This window comes from Muntiacus reevesi, chromosome 2 (genome assembly GCF_963930625.1).
Source record: "Muntiacus reevesi chromosome 2, mMunRee1.1, whole genome shotgun sequence".
Classification (NCBI taxonomy): domain Eukaryota; kingdom Metazoa; phylum Chordata; class Mammalia; order Artiodactyla; family Cervidae; genus Muntiacus; species Muntiacus reevesi.
The window spans coordinates 138,898,240-138,917,897 of NC_089250.1; the positions used below are offsets into that span (position 1 = coordinate 138,898,240).

The 19,658-nt window shown below is 39.6% G+C and overlaps 1 protein-coding gene across 2 annotated transcripts in view; it reads left to right on the forward strand.

Annotated features, from left to right (window-relative positions):
* Positions 1-16,620: 16,620 nt before the first annotated feature.
* Positions 16,621-19,658, forward strand: part of LOC136158243 (cytochrome P450 2C19-like) — a 36,111-nt gene continuing 33,073 nt past the window's right edge. For both annotated transcript variants that reach the window (XM_065920026.1, XM_065920027.1), the window contains exons 1-3: positions 16,621-16,788; positions 19,173-19,335; positions 19,493-19,642. In XM_065920026.1, coding sequence (XP_065776098.1) covers positions 16,621-16,788; positions 19,173-19,335; positions 19,493-19,642 — 481 coding nt within the window. The remainder of the gene's footprint in view (positions 16,789-19,172; positions 19,336-19,492; positions 19,643-19,658) is intronic.

The window sequence follows — 19,658 nt, forward strand, 5'->3', positions numbered from 1 at the left end:
CCCCTGGAGAAGGGAAAGGCTACCTACTCCAGTATTCTGGCCTAGAGAATTCCAAGGACTGTATAGTCCATGGGGTCACAAAATGTTGGATGTGACTGAATGACTTTCACTTTCATTCTTTATCATAGACTGCTTATTGCTTATTGGTTATTATGAACTCCCCAGGTTGGTAGGTGCCAAAAATGCTACTGAGAAGTGTGGAGAAATAACTCCAGAAAGAATGAAGGGATGAAGCTAAAGCGAAAACAATTCCCAGTTGTGGATGTGGCTGGTGATGAAAGTAAAGTTTGATGCTGTAAAGAATAGCAATTTATGCAAAGGAACTGGGATTGTTAGAACCATGAAACAAGGTAAACTGGAAGTGGTCAAATAGGAGATGGCAAGAGTGAACATCAACATCTTAGAAATCAGTAAACTAAAATGGACTGGAATGGATTAATTTAATTCAGATTACCATTATATCTACTATTGTCGGCAAGAATCCCTTAGAAGAAATGGAGTAGACCTCATAGACAGCAAAAGAGTCCGAAATGCAGTTCAGTTCAGTTCAATCACTCAATCGTGTTCGTTTCTTTGCCATCCCATGAACCGCAGCACGCCAGGCCTCCCTGTCCATCACCAACTCCTGGAGTTTACCCAAACTCATGTCCATTGAGTTGGTGATGCCATCCAACCATCTCATCCTCTGTCATCCCCTTCTTCTCCTGCCCTCAACCTTTCCCAGCATCAGAGTCTTTTCCAATGAGTCAGCTCTTCGCATCAGGTGGCCAAAGTATTGGAGTTGCAGCTTAAACATCAGTCCTACCAATGAACACCCAGGATTCATCTCCTTTAGGATGAACTTGTTGGATCTCCTTGCAGTCCAAGGGACTCTCAAGAGTCTTCTCCAACAGAACAGTTCAAAAGCATCAATTCTTCGGCGTTCAGCTTTCTTCACAGTCCAACTGTCACATCCATGCATGACTATTGGAAAAACCATAGCCGTGACTAGATGAACCTTTATTGGCAAAGTAATGTCTTTGCTTTTTAATATGCTGTCTAGGTTGGTCATAACTTTCCTTCTATGGAGTAAGCATCTTTTAATTTCATGGCTGAATCACTATCTGCAGTGATTTTGGAGCCCCCCAAAATAAAGTCTGACGCTGCTTTCACTGTTTCCCCATCTATTTCCTATGAAGTGATGGGACCAGATGCCATGTAATTAGTTTTCTGAATGTTGAGCTTTAAGCCAAGTTTTTCCCTCTTCTCTTTCACTTTCATCAAGAGGCTTTTTAGTTCCTCTTCACTTTCTGCCATAAGGGTGGTGTCATCTGCATATCTGAGGTTATTGGTGTTTCTCCCAGCAATCTGATTCCAGCTTGTGCTTCTTCCAGCCCAACGTTTCGCATGATGTACTCTGCATATAAGTTAAATAAGCAGGGTGACAATATACAGCCTTTATGTACATCTTTTCCTATTTGGAACCAGTCTGTTGTTCCATGTCCAGTTTTAACCACTGCTTCCTGACCTGCATACAGGTTTCTCAAGAGGCAGGTCAGGTGGCATGGTATCCCCATCTCTTTCAGAATTTTCCAGTTTATTGTGATCCACACAGTCAAAGGCTTTGGCATACTCAATAAAAGAAATAAATGTTTTTCTGGAACTCTCTTGCTTTTTCAATGATCCAGCGGATGTTGGCAATTTGATCTCTGGTTCCTCTGCCTTTTCTAAATCCAGCTTGAACATCTGAAAGTTCACAGTTCATGTATTGCTGAAGCCTGGCTTGAAGAATTTTGAGCATTACTTTACTACTGTGTGAAATGAGTGCAATTGTGCAGTAGTTTGAACATTCTTTGGCACTGCCTTTCTTTGGGATTAGAATGAAAACTACCTTTTCCAGTCCTGTGGTCACTGCTGAGTTTTCCAAATTTGCTGACATATTGAGTGTAGCACTTTCACAGCATCATCTTTTAGCATTTTAAATAGCTCAACTGGGATTGCATCACCTCCACTAGCTTTGTTCAGAGTGATGATTCCTAAGGCCCACTTGACTTCACATTCCAGGATGTCTGGCTCCAGGTGAGTGCTCACATCATCGTGATAATCTGGGTGCAATCTCACAAATGAGAGAATGATCTCTGTTCATTTCCAAGGCAAAACATTCAATATTACTGTAAGTCTATGCCAAACCACTAATTCTGAATAAGCTGAAGTTGAATGGTTCTATGATGACCTAAAAGACCTTCTAGAACTAACACTGAAAAACGATGTCCTTTCATCACAGGGGACTGGAATGCAAAAGTAGAAAGCCAAAAGATATCTAAAGTAACAGGCAAGTTTGGCAAGGTAGTACAAAATGAGGTAGGGCAAAGGCTAATAGAGTTTTGCCAAGAGGATGCACTGGTCATACCAAACCCTCTTCCAACAACACAAGAGATGACTCTGCACATGGATATCACCAGATGGTCAATATGGAAATCAGATTGATTATATTCTTTGCAGCCAAAGACAAGAAGCTCTATACAGTCAGCACAAACAAGACCAGGTGCTGACTGTGGCTGAGATCATGAACTCCTAGTCACAAAATTCAAACTTAAAGTGAAAAAAGTAGGGTAAACCACTAGAACATTCAGGTATGACCTAAATCAAATCTCTTACAATTATACAGTGGAAGTGACAAATAGATTCAAGCGATTAGACCTTCAGAGTGCCTGAAGAACTATGGATGGAGGCTTATGACACTGTACAGGAATCTGTGATCAAGACCATCCCCAAGAAAAATAAATGAATTTAGGCAAAATGTTTGTCTGAGGAGCCCTAACAAGAGCTGAGAAAAGAAGAGAAGTGAAAGGCAAGGGAGAAAAGGAAAGATATAGTCATCTGAATGCTGAGTTCCAAAGAATATTAAGGAGCGACAAGAAAGTCTTCCTTAGTGATGAATGTAAAGAAATAGAAGAAAGAAATAGAATGGGAAAGACTGGAGATCTCTTTGAGAAAATTAGCAATACCAAGGGAACATTTCATGCAAAGATGGGCACAATAAACTACAGAAATGGTATGGACCCAACAGAAGCAGAAGATATTAAGAAGAGGTGGCAAGAATACACAGAAAAACTATACAAAAAAGATCTTCATGACCCAGATAACCACGATGGTGTGATCATTCACCTAGAGCCAGATATCCTGGAATGTGAAGTCAAGTGGGCTTTAGGAAGCATCACTACAAACAAAACTAGTGGAGGTGATGAAATCCCAGTTGAGCTATTTCAAATCCTAAAAGATGATACTGTTAAATTGCTGCACTTAATATACCAGCAAATTTGGAAAACTCCACAGTGGCCACAGGACTGGAAAAAAGCTGGCCACAAGTCAGTTTTCATGCCAATCCCAAAGAAAGGTAATGTTAAAGAGTATTCAAATTACTCAACAATTGCACTCATTTCACATACTAGCAAAGTAATGCTCAAAATTCTCCAAGCCAGGCTTCAACAGTACATGAACCAAGAACTTCCAGCTGTTCAAGCTGGATTTAGAAAAGGCAGGGGAACCAGGGATCAAATTGCCAACATCCATTTACATAAAAGAAGCAAGAGAGTTCTAGAAAATAATCTACTTCTGCTTTATTAACTATGCCAAAGCCTTTGACTCTGTGGATCACAATAAACTGTTGGAAATTATTTAAGAGATGTGAATACCAGAATAACTGACCAGCCTTAAGAAATCTGTATGCAGGTCAAGAAGCAACAGTAAGAACCAGAGATGGAACAATGAACTGGCTCAAAATTGGGAAAGCAGTATGTCAAGGCTGTGTATTGTCAGCCTGCTTATTTAATCTACATGCAGAGTACATCATGTCAAATGCTGGATTGGATGAAGTACAAGCTGAAATCAAGATTGCTGGGAGAAATATCAATAACCTCAGATATGCAGATGACACCTCCCTTATGGCAGAAAGTGAAGAGGGATAAAGAGACTCTTGATGAAAGTGAAAGAGGAGAGTAAAATCTGGCTTAAAACTCAACATTCAAAAAACTAAGATCATGGCATCTGGTCCCATCACTTCATGTCAAAGAGATGGGAAAATAATGGAAACAGTGATAGACTTCATTTTTGAGGAGCTGCAAACTCACTGCTGATGGTGACTGTAGCCATGAAATTCAGACACTTCCTCTTTGGATGAGAACCTAGACAACCTAGACAGCATATTCAAAAGCAGAAACATTACTTTGCCAACAAAAGTCTGTCTAATCAAGCCTATGATTTTTCCAGTGGTCATGTATGGATGTGAGAGTTGGACCACAAAGAAAGCTGAGTTTTGAAAAATTGATGCTTTTGAACTGCGGTGTCAGAGAAGATACTTCAGAGTTCTTTGGGCTGCAAGGTGATCAAAGCAGTCAATCCTAAAGGCAATCAGTCCTAATATTCTTTGGAAGGACTGATGCTGAATCTGAAGCTCCAATACTTTGGCCACCTGATGTGAAGAACTGACTCATTGAAAAAGAGCCTGACGTTGGAAAATTGCCTGATGCTGGAAAAGATTGAAGGTAGGAGGAGAAGGGGACGACAGTCAGATGGCTGGATGGCATCACCAACTTGATGAACATGAGTTTAAGTAAGCTCCAGGAGTTGGTGATGGACAGGGAAGCTTGGTGTGCTGCAGGCCATTTTGTTGCAAAGAGTCAGACATGACTGAGTGACTGAACTGAACCAATTGATTGTTTTGGCAGCAGTTTAGTTTGATTTTACTAAAGCTTTTCTTCTTTGGTAATAACTGAGTGCAAGAAATGGGCATCAGAAGATCTCAGTTTCAATCCTAGTTTTAATAATTATGTGTGACCCTAGAAAGCTCTCCTGCTTTCCCAGAAGCTTCACTTTCCTCATTTGAAAAATATGAAATAATAATCTCTGCTTTCCAGAATTTATTTTTTTTTTAGAAAAGGGGAAGATTTTATGATAAAAGACATGCAAATTTAGTTAGTTAATTACTCAATTTGTGTTTGGTCATTTAAGATGTTTGAATTATGTTAGTGTTAACCAAGAATTACAAGAACAGAAACTTGGTTGAAATAAAGATATGTCTAATTGAGTTTTATTAGGACTGCAGCCCAAGGGACACATTTCCAATAAGCACTTGAATTGAGTCCCACCAGATTGCCAAATGGAAGAAGTTTATAAAGGCAAAAAACTGCATGGCTACATAAATTGTCAGTAAAGAATTATTATTGGTGGGAATTTCCTGGTGGTCCAGTTGTTAGGTCTCCGTTCTTCCACTGCAGGGGGCACAGGTTCCATCCCTGGTCAAGGATCTAAGATCCTGCATACCTCACAACTCGGCAAAAAAAAAAAAAAAAAAAAAAATTAAAATTGGAGCTCAAAAAAAATAAGGTGCTTTTGTTAAGAAAAAAATTGGTTGAGACTTGGAATGATTGCATACTTGTGAGATTGGAGGCATTGGAATCTTTTGCACAGCAAAGCTATTCATGAACAAAACAAAGACAACCTACAAAATAGGAGAAAATATTTGCAAATGAAGCAACCAACAAGTGAGTAATCTCCAAAATATACAAATAGCTCATGCAGCTCAATTAAAAAAAAATCCAAAAGTGAGCACAAGATCTAAATGGACATTTCTCCAAAGAAGACATACAGAAGGCCAAAGAACACATGAAAAGATACTCAACATCACTAGTTATTACAGAAATGCAAATAAAAACTATCATAAAGTGTCACTTCACACTGGTAAAAAGGGCCATTATCAAAAATCTGCAAACAATAAATGGTGGAAAGGATGGAGAGAAAAGAGAACCCTCTTATACTGTTGATGGAAATATAAATTGGTACAGCCACTATGAAGTACAGTAGGGAGGTTTCTTAAAAATCTAAAAATAGAGATATCATATGATCAAGCAATCCCCCTCCTGGGCATATACTCAGAGAAAATAATTTAAAAAATAGCATGCACCCCAGTGTTCACTGCAGCACTATTTACAGTAGCCAGGACATGAAATCTACCCAAATGTCTATCAACAGAGTAATAGATAAAAGCAATATGATACATATATACAATGGACTATTACTTAGCCATAGAAAGAACAAAATAATTCCATTTGCAGCAACATAGATGGACAGGGGCAATGATAGCAGCAGTCCTGGCAGGTGCCTCTTGGCAAATGCCCTCTTGAGAGGTTGCTATTAACCCTATCATTCAGTTCAGTTCAGTTCAGTTTAGTTGCTCAGTCATGTCCGACTCTTTGTGACCCCATGGACTGCAAGCACCAGGCCTCCCTATCCATCGCCAACTCCTGGAGTTTAATCAAACATGTCCATTGAGTCAGTGATGCCATCCAATCATCTCATCCTCTGTCATCCCCTTCTCCTCCTGCCTTCAATCTTTCCCAGCATCAGGATCTTTTCAAATGAGTCATTTCTTCACATGAAGTGGCCAAAGTATTGGAGTTTCAGCTTCAGCATCAGTCTTTCCAATGAATGTTCAGGACTGATTTCCTTTAGGATGGACTGGTTAGATCTCCTTGCTGTCCAAGTGACTTGCAAGACTCTTTTCCAACACCACAGTTCAAAAGCATCAATTCTTCTGTGCTCAGCTTTCTTTATAGTCCAACTCTCACATCCATACATGACTACTGGAGAAACAATTGCTTTGACTAGATAGATCTTTGGTGGCAAAGTAATATCTCTGCTTTTTAACATGCTGTCTAGTTTGGTCATAACTTTTCTTCCACAGAGCAAGCATCTTTGAATTTCATGGCTTTAGTCACCATCTGCGTGATTTTGGAGCCCCTCCCCCCCCAAAAAAAATTTGGTCACTGTTTCTATTGTTTCTCCATCTATTTCCCATGAAGTGATGGGACAGGATGCCATGATCTTAGTTTTCTGAATGTTGAAATTTAAGCCAACTTTTTCACTCTCGTCTTTCACTTTCATCAAGAGGCTCTTTAGTTCCTCTTCACTTTCTGCCATAAGGGTGGAGTCATCTGTGTGTCAGGTTATTGATATTTCTCCCAGAAATCTTGATTCCAGTTTGTGGTTCATCAAGTCTGGCATTTCTCATGATGTACTATACATGTAGGTTAAATAAGCAGGGTGACAATATACCACCTTGATATACTCATTTCCTGATTTGGAACCAGTCTGTTGCTCCATGTCCAGTTCTGACTGTTGCATCTTGACATGCATACAGATTTCTCATTAGGCAGATAAGGTGGTCTGATATTCCCATCTCTTTCAGAATTTCCACAATTTATTGTGATCCACACAGTCAAAGGTTTTGGCATAGCAATAAAGCAGAAATAGATGTTTGTCTGGAACTCTCTTGCTTTTTCAATGATCCGCGGATATTGGCAATTTGATCTCTGGTTCCTCTGCCTTTTCTAAATCCAGCTTGAACAGCTGGAAGTTCGTGGTTCAGTGCCTTTGAAGCCTGGCTAGGAGAATTTTGAGCATAACTTTGCATGTGAAATGAGTGCAATTGGATGGAAGTTTGAGCATTCTTTGGCATTGCCTTTGTTTGGTACTGGAATAAAAACTGAACTTTTTCAGTCCTGTGGCCACTGCTAAGTCTTTAAAGTTTGCTGTCATATTGAGTGCAGCACTTTCACAGTATCATCTTTTAGGATTTGAAATAGCTCAGCTTGAATTCCATCACCTCCACTAGCTTGGTTCATAGTGATGCTTGCTAAAGCCCACTTGACTTTGCATTCCAGGATATTTGGTTCTTGGTGAGTGATCACATCATCATGGCTATCTGGGTCATGAAGATTATTTTTATATAGATGTTCTGTGTATTCTTGCCACCTCTTCTTAATATCTTCTGCTTCTGTTGGTTCCATATCATTTCTATGCTTTATTGTGCCTATCTTTGCACCAAATGTTCCCTTGGTATCGCTAATTTTCTTGAAGAGATCTCTAGTCTTTCTCATTCTTTTGTTTTCCTCTATTTCTTTGCATTGATCACTGAGGAAGGCTTTCTTGTCTCGCCTTACTATTCTTTGGAGCTTTGCATTCAAAAGGATATACTTTTCATTTTATTCTTTACCTTTTGCTTCTCTTCTTTTCACAGCTATTTGTAAGGCCTTGTCAGACAACCATTTTGCATAATTGCATTTCTTTTTCTTGGGGATGGTCTTGATCATTGCCTCTTGGACATTTTCACGAACCTCCATCCATAGTTCATTAGGCACTCTGTCTATCAGATCTAGTCCCTTGAATCTATTTGTCACTTTCATTGTATAATCATAAGAGATTTGATTTAGGTCATACCTGAATGGTCTATTGGTCTTCCCTACTTTCTTCAATTTAAGTCTGAATTTGGCAATAAGGAGTTCATGATCTGAGCCACAGTCAGCTCCCAGTCTTGTTTTTGCTGACTGTATAGAGATTGTCCATCTTTGAATGCAAAGAATATAATCAATCTAATTTGGTATTGACCATCTGGTGATGTCCATGTGTAGAGTCTTCTCCAGCAGCTGAATGGCGCTGGAGTGGTGGCTGCATGGCACTGGAGCAACTTTGAGGAGATATCCCTTGACCAAGGGCAGAGAAGCCCTAGCAAGAGGGTAGACATTGTAATGGCAGCTGCATGGTGCTGGAGCAACTTTGAGGAGATACCCCATGTCCAAGGGCAAAGGAAAAGCCCCAACAAGACAGTTGGAGGGGCAAAATCAGTTTAGAATCAAACGTCATATCTGCCAGAGATGCTCAGGGGGCTCAAACAAACCTTGCATGCACCAGGACCCCCAAATCCCCAGAGACTGAGACAGAACTGTGCTTGAGTGTCTCCTGTGGAGATACAGGTCAGCAGAGGACTGTTGCAGGGGAAGGGACTCTGGGTACAGTAGATCTGGGTATGGCATAAGCTCTCCTAGAGGTCACCATTAACCCCACCATAGAGCCACCAGAATTTTCACAGGACTTGGGAAACAGACTCTTGGAGGGCACAAACAAAACTTTGTGTGCACCAGGACCCAGAGGAAAGCAGCAGTGACTCCACAAGAGACTGACTCAGACTTGCCCATGAGCGTCCAGGAGTCTCTGGCTGAGGTTTTGGTCAGCAGCAGCTTGCTGCAGAGTTGGGAGCATTGAGTGCAGCAGTGGGTGCATGGGACCTTTTGAAGGAAGTGGTCACTTTCTTCAGTACCTCCACCATAGTTTGGCCTCAGGTCAAATAACAGGGAGGGAACAAAACCCCACCCATCAACAGAAAATTGGATTAAAGGTTTACTGAGCATGGCCCTGCCCATTAGAACAAGATCCAGTTTCCCCCTCAGTCAGTCTCTCCCATCAGGAGGCTTCCTTAAGCCTCTTATCCTTCTTCATCAGAGAGAAAACAGAATGAAGACCCTATCATAGAGCCTGTAAACTCCAAGACTGGATATAATAGTGCAGATGGTCCAGGATCTTTGAAAAAGAATGGAGAAGATGCAAGAAATGTTTACCAAAGACCTAGAAGAACTAAAAAACAAGTAAACAGAGATGAACAATACACTGGAAGGAATTAATAGCAGAATAATGGAAGCAGAAGAACAGACAAGTGACCTGGAAGAGAGAAAGGCAGAAACACTGGTATAAAACAGAATGAAAAACAAAATGAAGATAGCCTAAGAGTCCTCTGTGACAACATTAAACACACCATCCATTGCATTATAGGTGTTCCAGAAGGAGAAGACAGGAAGACAGGTTCAAGAAGGGAGAGTATAAGGATGTGCACTCATCTTCTACTGCGAGAACACCAAAATCACAAATAGTTGCTGAATAACCATCTACAGGAGAATGCTGGAACCCACTAAAAGAAGATACCCTACGTAAAAGGACAAAGGAGGGGCTGCAACAATATGGTAGGAGGGGTGTGATCATATTTAAAATCAAACCTCATACCCACCAGAGATGCTTGGAGAGCACATACAAAACCTTGTGCACATCAGGACCCAGGGAAAGGAGCAGTGACTCCCACAAGAAACTGAGTAAGACCTGTCTTTGAGTGTTTGAGGGTCTCCTGCAGAGGCATGGATCAGCAGTGGCCTGCCAGAGGGACAGGGTAGCAACAGTGGGAGGTGTGGCATGTGGCATAAGTCCTTTTGGAGCAGGTTACCATTAATAATATAGAGCTGCCAGGTGGGTGATCCACAAACTGGAAAACAATTATACCAAAGAAGTTCTCACAGTGTTACAAAATTTCTAGGCCCCCAACAGACTTCTCAACCTGGGGATCGAGCAAAGGGACTGAGAATCCCCAGGGAATCTGACTTTGAAACCAGTGGGACTTGATTATGTAATTTCCACAGGACTGGGGAAACAGAGAATCTTGGAGAGCACAAACAAAACATTGTGCACACCAGAAGCCGGGGGAAATGAGCAGTGACTGCACAAAAGAGTAAGTCAGACTTGCCAATGAGTGTCCTGGTGTCTGTAGCAGAAGCATGGGTTGACAGTGACCGGCATGGGGTCAGGGACACTGACAGCAGCAGCCCTAGGACATGCTTTCATAAGTCCTTTTGGGGGAGGTTATAATTTTCGCTACCATAGTTTGGCCTAGGACAAACACAGCCCCACTGATTAGCAGAAATTGGATTAAAGATTTACTCAGCATAACTCTGCCTATCAGAGCAGACCTAGCTTTCCCCACAGCCAGCCCCTCCCACCAGGAAGCTTGCACAAACCTCTTATCCTCATCCATCATTGGGCAGACAGAATGAAAACCATAGTCACAGAAAACTAACCAAAATGAACACATAGGTCAAAACTTTGTGTAACTTAATTAAGCTATGAGGCATGCCATGTAGGGTGACCAAAGATGGTTGGGGTCACGGTGGAGAATTCTGACAAAACATGGCCCCCTGGAGAAGGGAATGGCAAACCACCTCAGCACTCTTATCTTGAGAACCACATGAATAGTATGAAAAGGAAAAAAGATATGACATGGAAAGATGAAAACCCAGTTTGGTAGGTGCCCAATATGCTACTGGAGAAAGAGTAGGGAAATAACTCCAGAAAGAATGAAGAGCCTGAGCCAAAACAGAAATGACACCCAGTTGTGGATGTGACTGGTGGTGAAAGCAAAGCCCAGTGCTATAAAGAACATTATTGCATAGGAAACTGGTATGTTAGGACCATGAATCAAGGTAAATCGGAAGTGGTCAAGCAGGGGATGGCAAGAGCGAACATTTTTAGTAATCAGTGAACTAAAATGGGCAGGAATGGGTGAATTTAATTCAGATGACCATTATATCTACTACTGAGGGCAACAATCCCTTAAAAGTAAGGAAGTAACCCTTATAGTCAACAAAAGAATCTGAAATGCAGTACCTAGGTGCAATCTCAAAAACAACAGAATGATCTCAGTTCATTTCCAAGGCAAACAATTCAATATCTCAGTAATCTAAGTCTATGCCCCAACCACTCTTCCAATGAAACTCTACACATGGTTGTCACCAGATGGTCAATACCACAATCAGATTGATGATATTTTTTACAAATGAAGGTGGAGAAACTGTATACAGTCAGCAAAAAACAAGACTGGGAGCTGACTGTGTCTCAGATCATGAGCTCCTTATTGCAAAATTCAGACTTACCTTGAAGAAAGTAAAGAAAACTGCTAGACCATTCACATATGATCTAAATCAAATTTCATGATTGTACAGTACAAGTGACAAGTAGATTCAAGGGATTATATCTGATAGGGTGCCTTAAGAACTATGGACAGAGGTTCACAACACTGTACAGGAGTCAGTGATCAAAACCATTCCCAAGGGGAAAAAATGCAACAAGGCAAAATGGTTGTCTGAAGATGCCTTCCCAATTGGTGAGGAAAGAAGAGAAGTGAAAGACAAAGGAGAAAGGAAAGATATAACCATATGAATGAAGAGTTTTAAAGAATAGCGAGGAGAAATAAGAAAGCCTTCCTAAATGAACAAAGCAAAGAAATAGAGGAAAACAATAGGATGGGAAAGACTAGAGATCTCCTCAAGAAAATTAGCTATACCAAGGGAACATTTCATGCAAAGATGGGCACAATAAAGGATAGAAATGATATGGATCTAACAGAAGCAGAAGATATTAAGAAGAAGTGGCAAGAATACACAGAAGAACTATACAATAAATGTCTTAATGACCCAGATAATCACGATGGTGTGATCACTCACCTAAAGCCAGACATCCTGGAGTGTGAAGTCAATTGGGCCTTAGGAAGCATTGCTATGAACAAATCTAGTGGAGGCGATGGAATTCCAGTTGAGTTATTTCAAAGCCTGAATGATGAAGCTTGTAAAAGTGCTGCACTCATTAGGACAGAAAATTTGGAAAGCTCAGCAGTCATGGGATTGGAAAAGGTCAGTTTTCATTCCAATCCCAAAGAAAGGCAATGCCAAAGAATATTCAAGCTACTGCACAATTGTACTCATTTCACATGCTAGTCAAGTAATGCTCAAAATTCTCCAAGCTAAGCTTCAATAGTATATGAAGAGAAAACTTCCAGATGTACACACTGGATTTAGAAAAGTCAGAGGAACCAGAGATCAAATTGCCAACACCCATTGGATCATAGAAAAAGCAACGGAATTCCAGAAAAACATCTACTTCTGCCTCATTGACTACACTAAACCCTTTGACCACATGGATCACAATTAACTGTGGAAAATTCTTAAAGAGATGGAATACCATAGCAGCTTACCTGCCTCCTGCAAAACCTGTATGCAGGTCAATAAGCAACAGATAGAACTGGACATGGAACAACAGACCGGTTCAAAATTGGGAAAGGAATATGACAAGGTTGTATATTGTCATCCTGCTTAATTAACTTTTATGTAAAATGCATCATTCAAAATGTTGGGCCAGATGAATCACAAGCTGGAACCAAGATTGCAGGGAAAAATACCGATAACCTCAGATGTGCAGATAATACCACCTTAATGAGAGAAATAAAGAGGAACTAAAGAGCCTACTGATGAAGGTGAGTCCTTCATTGGAAGGACTGATTCTGAAGCTGAATCTCCAATACTTTGGCCACCTGATGCAAAGAGCTGACTCATTGGAAAAAATCCTGGTGCTCAGAAAGATTAAGGGCAGGAGGAGAAGGGGGAGACAGAAGGTGAGATGGTTGGATGGCATCATCAACTCAAAGGACATGAGCTTGAGAAAACTCCAGGAAATAGTGAAGGACACGGAAGCCTGGCGTTCTGCAGTCCGTGGAGTTGTATAGAGTCAGACATGACTGAGCGACTCAACAATGAACAAGAAGGCGAAGAGAGAGTGAAGAGAACTGAGAAAACATTCGTAAAAATAATAGCTGAAAACTTCCCTAGCATAGGAAAAGAAATACTCAGCCAAATCTAGGAAGCGCAGAGAGTAGTAGGCAGGATAAACCCAAGGATGAACACACCAAGACACGTAGTAATCAAACGGACAAAAATTAAAGACAAAGATAAAATATTTAAAAAAACAAGGGAAAAATGATAAATAGCATACAAGGGAACTCCCATAAGTTTATCAGCTGATTTCCCAACAGAATCTCTACAAGCCAGAAGGGAATGGCACAATATATTTGAAGTGATGAAAAGGAAGAAGATATAACCAAGAATACCTCTACCCATCAAGTCTGTCATTCAGATTTAAAGGAGAAATCAAAAGCTTTACGAAAGCAAAAGTTAAGAGAATTCAGCACCACCACTCATTTGCTTTACAACAAATGAAAAAGGAACTTTTTTAGGCACGAAACACAAGAGAAGGAAGAGACCAACCTACGAAGAATAAACTCAAAACAATTAAGAAAATGGTAATAGTAGCATATATATTGATACTAACCTTACATATAAATGGATTAAATGCACCAGCCTAAAGACAGGTTGACTGGGTGGATGAAAGATGAAATATATGCATGTATGCATTTCCACTTATGCGTTTCTGCATCACTCTACTTAAGCCTCCAAAATGTAATTATTTTCTACTGTTAGGTTAATCATGTTTCCATTATGGCTTGCAATTGCAATTATGCAATTTTTGTCTGGCTATTAATTGTGAAAACTGATAAACATCTTTCATTATTGTGATTATGTGACTAGTGTTCATTTAATAGGATTGTGTCATGGTTGTTCGACAGAAAATAATAGAATTCTATATCACTAAAACTACCATTTAATAGAAAAACCTGTAATTACTTTTTCAAATCCAGATGCATGTTATAATTATCTGCGAATTTTTTGAAAAATACAAATGCTTAAGTATTGTTTTTTTCTCCAAAGTTCCAGATGTGATTCTAGTGAGCAGCCATGTTTAAAAGTAACTGGATCATATGATAATCTTTTACTTTTATCTAGTTTATTTCACTTTTTCTCTTTCATATTCAGTGCTCCCATTTCATTTAGTTTGTTTTCCAATTTCTCTGTCTCTTTTTGTTGTTGTTCTTTCTCAAACCTTTATCAAGTGTAGCAGAAAAGCTTTCACTTATATATGTACAATACAATATGTAACTTTAGAAAAGTTATGAATTTTTGCTTAGCTAAAAAATGTACTACGTTTTGGTTCCACTTGTTTTACTACATATGAATAGAATGCTAGAATGCTAGAATTCTAATTTATATTCACTCAAACCATTGCTATAATTCCATTTATTCTGGCATCAAGTATTACTGCTGAAGGTCTAGAAAACTTATTATCTCAGTGATTTTTAAAAAATTTTGAGTGAGGCTTGAAACTTCTAATCCAATTCTGAAAAATAGTAAAGAGATGCTATGTTGTAAAAAAAAAAAATAAAACAAACAAACAAACAAAAAAAAAAAACCACAGGAAATTAACAGGTGGTACAGTATTAACTGGGCTTTCCTGGTAGCTCAGCTGGCAGAGATTCTGCCTGCAATGCAGGAGACCCCAGTTCATTCCTGGGTTGAGTAGGTCCCCTGGAGATAGGCTACCCACTCCAATATTTTTAGGCTTCCCTGGTGGCTCAGATGGTAGAGAATCTGCCAGCAGTGCAGGAGACCTGGGTTTAACACCTGGATTGTGAAGATCCCCTGGAGAAGGGCACGGCAACCCACTCCAGTATTCTTTCCTAGAGAATCCCCTGGACAGAGAGGAGCCTGGTAGGCTACAGTCCATGGAGCCACAAAGAGTCGGACACGACTGTATTAGTATTTAGTATTTAGTATTAACTAAAGTACAGATTTTGTTCAAATTTCACAAAATTTTATGCTAGTGTCCATTGTTTGTTTTCATACCTTATTCAAGATTCCACATTGTGTTTAGTTGCATTGAGCTGCTTCAGCTTCAAGCAACAAATTCTGATAAATGCTCTTTTTATTTTTATTCCATTACAAATATTTTCTAGTTTCCCTTGTTATGACTTCTTAGATATACCCATCATTTAAAAGTGGATATTTAATTTCCAGATACCTGGAGTTTTAAAATTATCCTTGATATTAATTTCTCATTTAGATGCTTTCTTCTCTTCAATCACCCTCTGTGTTTTTTCTTTTAACCGTTTTAAGATTTTCAATGTCTAAGTCAAAGATCTGTATTGATAAATATCACATTGCACTTGAAAATATGTGGGCTATTAATAAAAGAAAAAAAAATAAAAATATATTTTGATATTGATTTCTGACATAATCCACAGTGGTAAGAGAACACAATCTGTATGATTTCAATATCTTTAGATCATGAAATTTTTGCACCTTGTTTTATGTCCCTGGATATGTTCCACTGTCTCCTGGATTATAGTATATGGGAACTTGAATAGAATTTGTATCCTGCTATTGTGTGAAAATTGTATAAATCTAGCTATGTTGAGTTGGTTCATAGTGCTTTTCAGATCTACTGTATACTTTCTACTTTTCTTTCTATTCATTCTGTTAATTTTTGAGAATTTGATATTGAAACTCCAACTAAAAACCTTATTTTATCTACTTAAAAAGATAATTGCATTACACAGTGGAACTATATGCAAATTTGTTCTATATTTTCCAAGTCGCCTGTAAATGTGGTATCATACTTTCAGAATTTAAAGGATTAAAAATATTTTAAAGTGAAAAATAGATAACTAATTAGGACTTACTGTATAGCAAGAGGGTCTACTCAATATTCTAGATTGTCTATATGGGAAAATAATCTAAAGGATAAAAAGAATGGATATATGTATATGTATAACCTATTCACTTTGCTGTATACTTGAAACTAACATTTGTAAATCAAGTATACTCCAATAAACTTGTTTAATTTGGTAATAAATAAATAAATAAAAATGGCATAGAATATACTGATTGTCTTCAAAGTCATAAATTTGCAACTGATCATTGACTTGAATCCAGAGTTTTGAGCTTTTTTGGGCATCAAATTATTTATTTCAGTGGTTCTCAATCCTGACTGCACAGTGAGTTTTTTTTTTTTTTTTAATTATCAAACATGGATCCCAGCCCAGTACATGTAAATGACAATCTCCAAAGTCTTCACTGGACAGAGGGAAAACAAGATTAAAGGGCACTTTAATTTTATCTTTATCAGTGGCCAAAGTCCACTCAGAATAGCGTATAAAGTGGATGTGATTGATTGATATCTTTAGTCCTCAGAGAGACCAGTGCTGAATCAGCAGGGACTTAGGTTTTAGGCTCACAGTCGTCTGAGTGAGAAGAGACGGCGTCAATGGATCTGGCTGTGGCCCTGGTGCTCTGTCTCTGCTCTCTGCTTCTCCTCTCACTCTGGAAACAGAGATCTGGGAGAGGGAAGCTCCCGCCGGGCCCCACTCCTCTCCCGATTCTTGGAAACATCCTACAGTTAGATGTTAAGAACATCAGCAAATCTTTAACCAATGTAAGTAGACTTCATATTCCTCCAGTGGCTTGAAAAGGGTAAGTAAATTAAGTCCAGTTTTAAAAATCATATATATTTCTCTGGGCACATTGTTTGTTTGTTTTTTTTTTTCTTTTACTTTTTAATTTGTATTCATTTATTTTTGAGTGCATTGGGTCTTCCTTGCTGCACACAAGCTTTCTTGAGTTGTGGCAGATTGGAGCTACTCTCTAGCCATGGTGCACAGGTTTCTCATTGTGGTGGCTTCTCTTGTTGTGGAGCATGGGTTCTAGGGCACATGGGCTCAAGAGTTGTGGAAAACAGGCTTAGTTGCCTTGTAGCATAAGGAATCCTTCTGCATTAGGGATTGAACTTTCATTAGCAGGTGAATTCTCAACCACTGGACCACCAGGAAAGTCCTGGGCACGTTGTTAAAACAGATTAGCAAATTACTCCCTGTAAATTTTAGTATTCCTGTTGCCTTTTCTGGCCTGTCATTGTCATAAGTAAGAGACAAAGTAATGTGTTTTGTGAGCAGGGAAATATTTGTCTTTGCACATGTAATAGAATCAAAATAATAAAATGGCAAAAGCTGCAAGTGTTACTTCCTTTCTTTGTTTCACAGCCATTTGCTGTGGTTTGGGACTGAGAGTAAATGGAAAGTGTTTTGTGATTAGAGATTCCCTTGCAGAAGTCTTTTACTACATAAACTGTGTGTTTTGTAAAAAATGGCCATGAAAATAAAACTTTTCTGAAGAAGCACATTGTGCTTGATGTTAAGGAAATAGCTCTGCATTCAGCACAAGCATGAGTGAATGAGAAAAAGAAGTCACCAGTCAGGGTCCCACTGGGGGCAGCAGCACTCATTTGGATTCTGCAGGAAGCTGCTGTCTGTACCCTGTAAATACTGCATGATGGAAGATGTTGTTCCTCCATGAGATATGCATGTCCTGAGGTTGCTCTATGATGCTTCGTGACACCAGTGGATCTCAAACTAAGCTGTGTATTAGAGTTATCTGAATTTATTTTTTAAAATATGGAATTCTGATATTCATCATAGGGCTAGGGAACATGAATTCCCATTGGAAGAACCCTACACGTGGTTCTGAAGCAGTTAGCTAGGTGATGGTTTAAAGCTGGGCTTCGGGGATTGATGCATTGCCCCTTAAGGATCAGAAGGTGAATAAGAGTTTCAAATTTAAATCTTCTATGTAGTACCCATGGGACGCTGGAAAGGAAATGGAATTCGCCAACCTGTTTCCTTATTTATTGTTGTTGTTGTTCAGTTGCTCAGTTGTGTCTGACTCTGCTACCCCATGGACTGCAGCACGTCAGGCTTCCCTGTCCATCACCATCTGCTGGAGCTTGCTCAAATTCGTGTCCATTTAGTCAGTGATGCCATCCAACCATCTTGTGCTCTGTTGTCCCCTTCTCCTCCTGCCTTCAGTCTTTTCCAGCATCCGGGTCTTTTCAAATGAGTCACCTCTTCCCATCAAGTGGCCAAAGCATTGGAGCTTCAGCTTCAGTATCAGTCCTTCCAATGAATAGTCAGGGTTGATTTCTTTTAGGATTGACTGGTTTGATCTCCTTGCAATCCAAGGGACTCTGAAAAGTCTCCAACACTACAATTCAAAAGCATCAGTTCTTCAGCACTCAACCTTTTTTATTGTCCAACTCTCACATCCATACATAACTACTGGAAAAACCATAGCATTGACTAGATGGACTTTTGTCAGCAGAGTAATGTCTCTGCTTTTTAATATGCTGTCTAGGTTGGTCATAGCTATTCTTCCAAGGAGCAAGCACTTTTAATTTCATTGCTGCAGTCACCATCTGCAGTGATTTTGGAGCCCAAGAAAATAAAGTCTGTCACTGTTTCCATTCTTTCCCCATCTATTTGCCATGAAGTGATGGAACTGGATTCCATGATCTTAGTTTTTTGAATGTTGAGTGTTAAGCCAGCGTTTTCACTCTACTCTTTCACTTTTATCAAAAGGCTCTTTAGTTCCTCTTCACTTTCTGCCATAAATGTGGTGTCATTGCATATCTGAGGTTATTGATATTTCTCCTGACAATCTTGATTCCAGCTTGTGTTTCATCCAGCCCAGCATTTCTCATGATGTACTCCTTATTTATAAGCCGGGCAAATAAACCTGCTGAAGTTGCTAATATGAGGATTAATTATAATCTGGGTACCAGTTACTTGGGCCATTGCCTAGCATAATGGACCATCCATAAATGGAAACTGTAACAATTGCCATCATATTTATGTATTAAATTCAAAATTATTTAGACTGTATGTGGCAGAATGAAAGCATAATAGTAGGATGATAACATTCTGCCTCAGGCACAATATAGTTTCAAATATTGACATCTTTTGCTCTTTTGTGTACCTCCTTTCACAGCTCTCCAAAGTCTACGGCCCTGTGTTCACTGTGTATTTTGGTGTGAAGCCTGTCGTGGTCTTGCATGGATATGAAGCAGTGAAAGAAGCCCTGATTGATCTGGGAGAGGAGTTTTCTGGAAGAGGCAGGTTTCCATTGGCTGAAAGATCTAATAAAGGAAATGGTATGTGTTAAGCATTGGCAATGGAAGTGGGCAGGATGGAAACAGGAATTTGAAGAGCTCTCCAGCAGAGCTTCGTCCACGTGGGAGGCTGCCAAGAGTCAGCTTACTTCTCCTTCCCTAGAACCTCCCTCCTAGTCTCTGTTTCTCCTCCTGGTAGGAATCGTTTTCAGCAATGGGAAGACTTGGAAGGAGATGCGGCGCTTCTCCCTCATGACCCTGAGAAATTTCGGGATGGGGAAGAGGAGCATTGAGGACCGAACTCAAGAGGAAGCCCGCTGCCTGGTGGAGGAGTTGAGAAAAACCAATGGTGGGTGATTCTATGC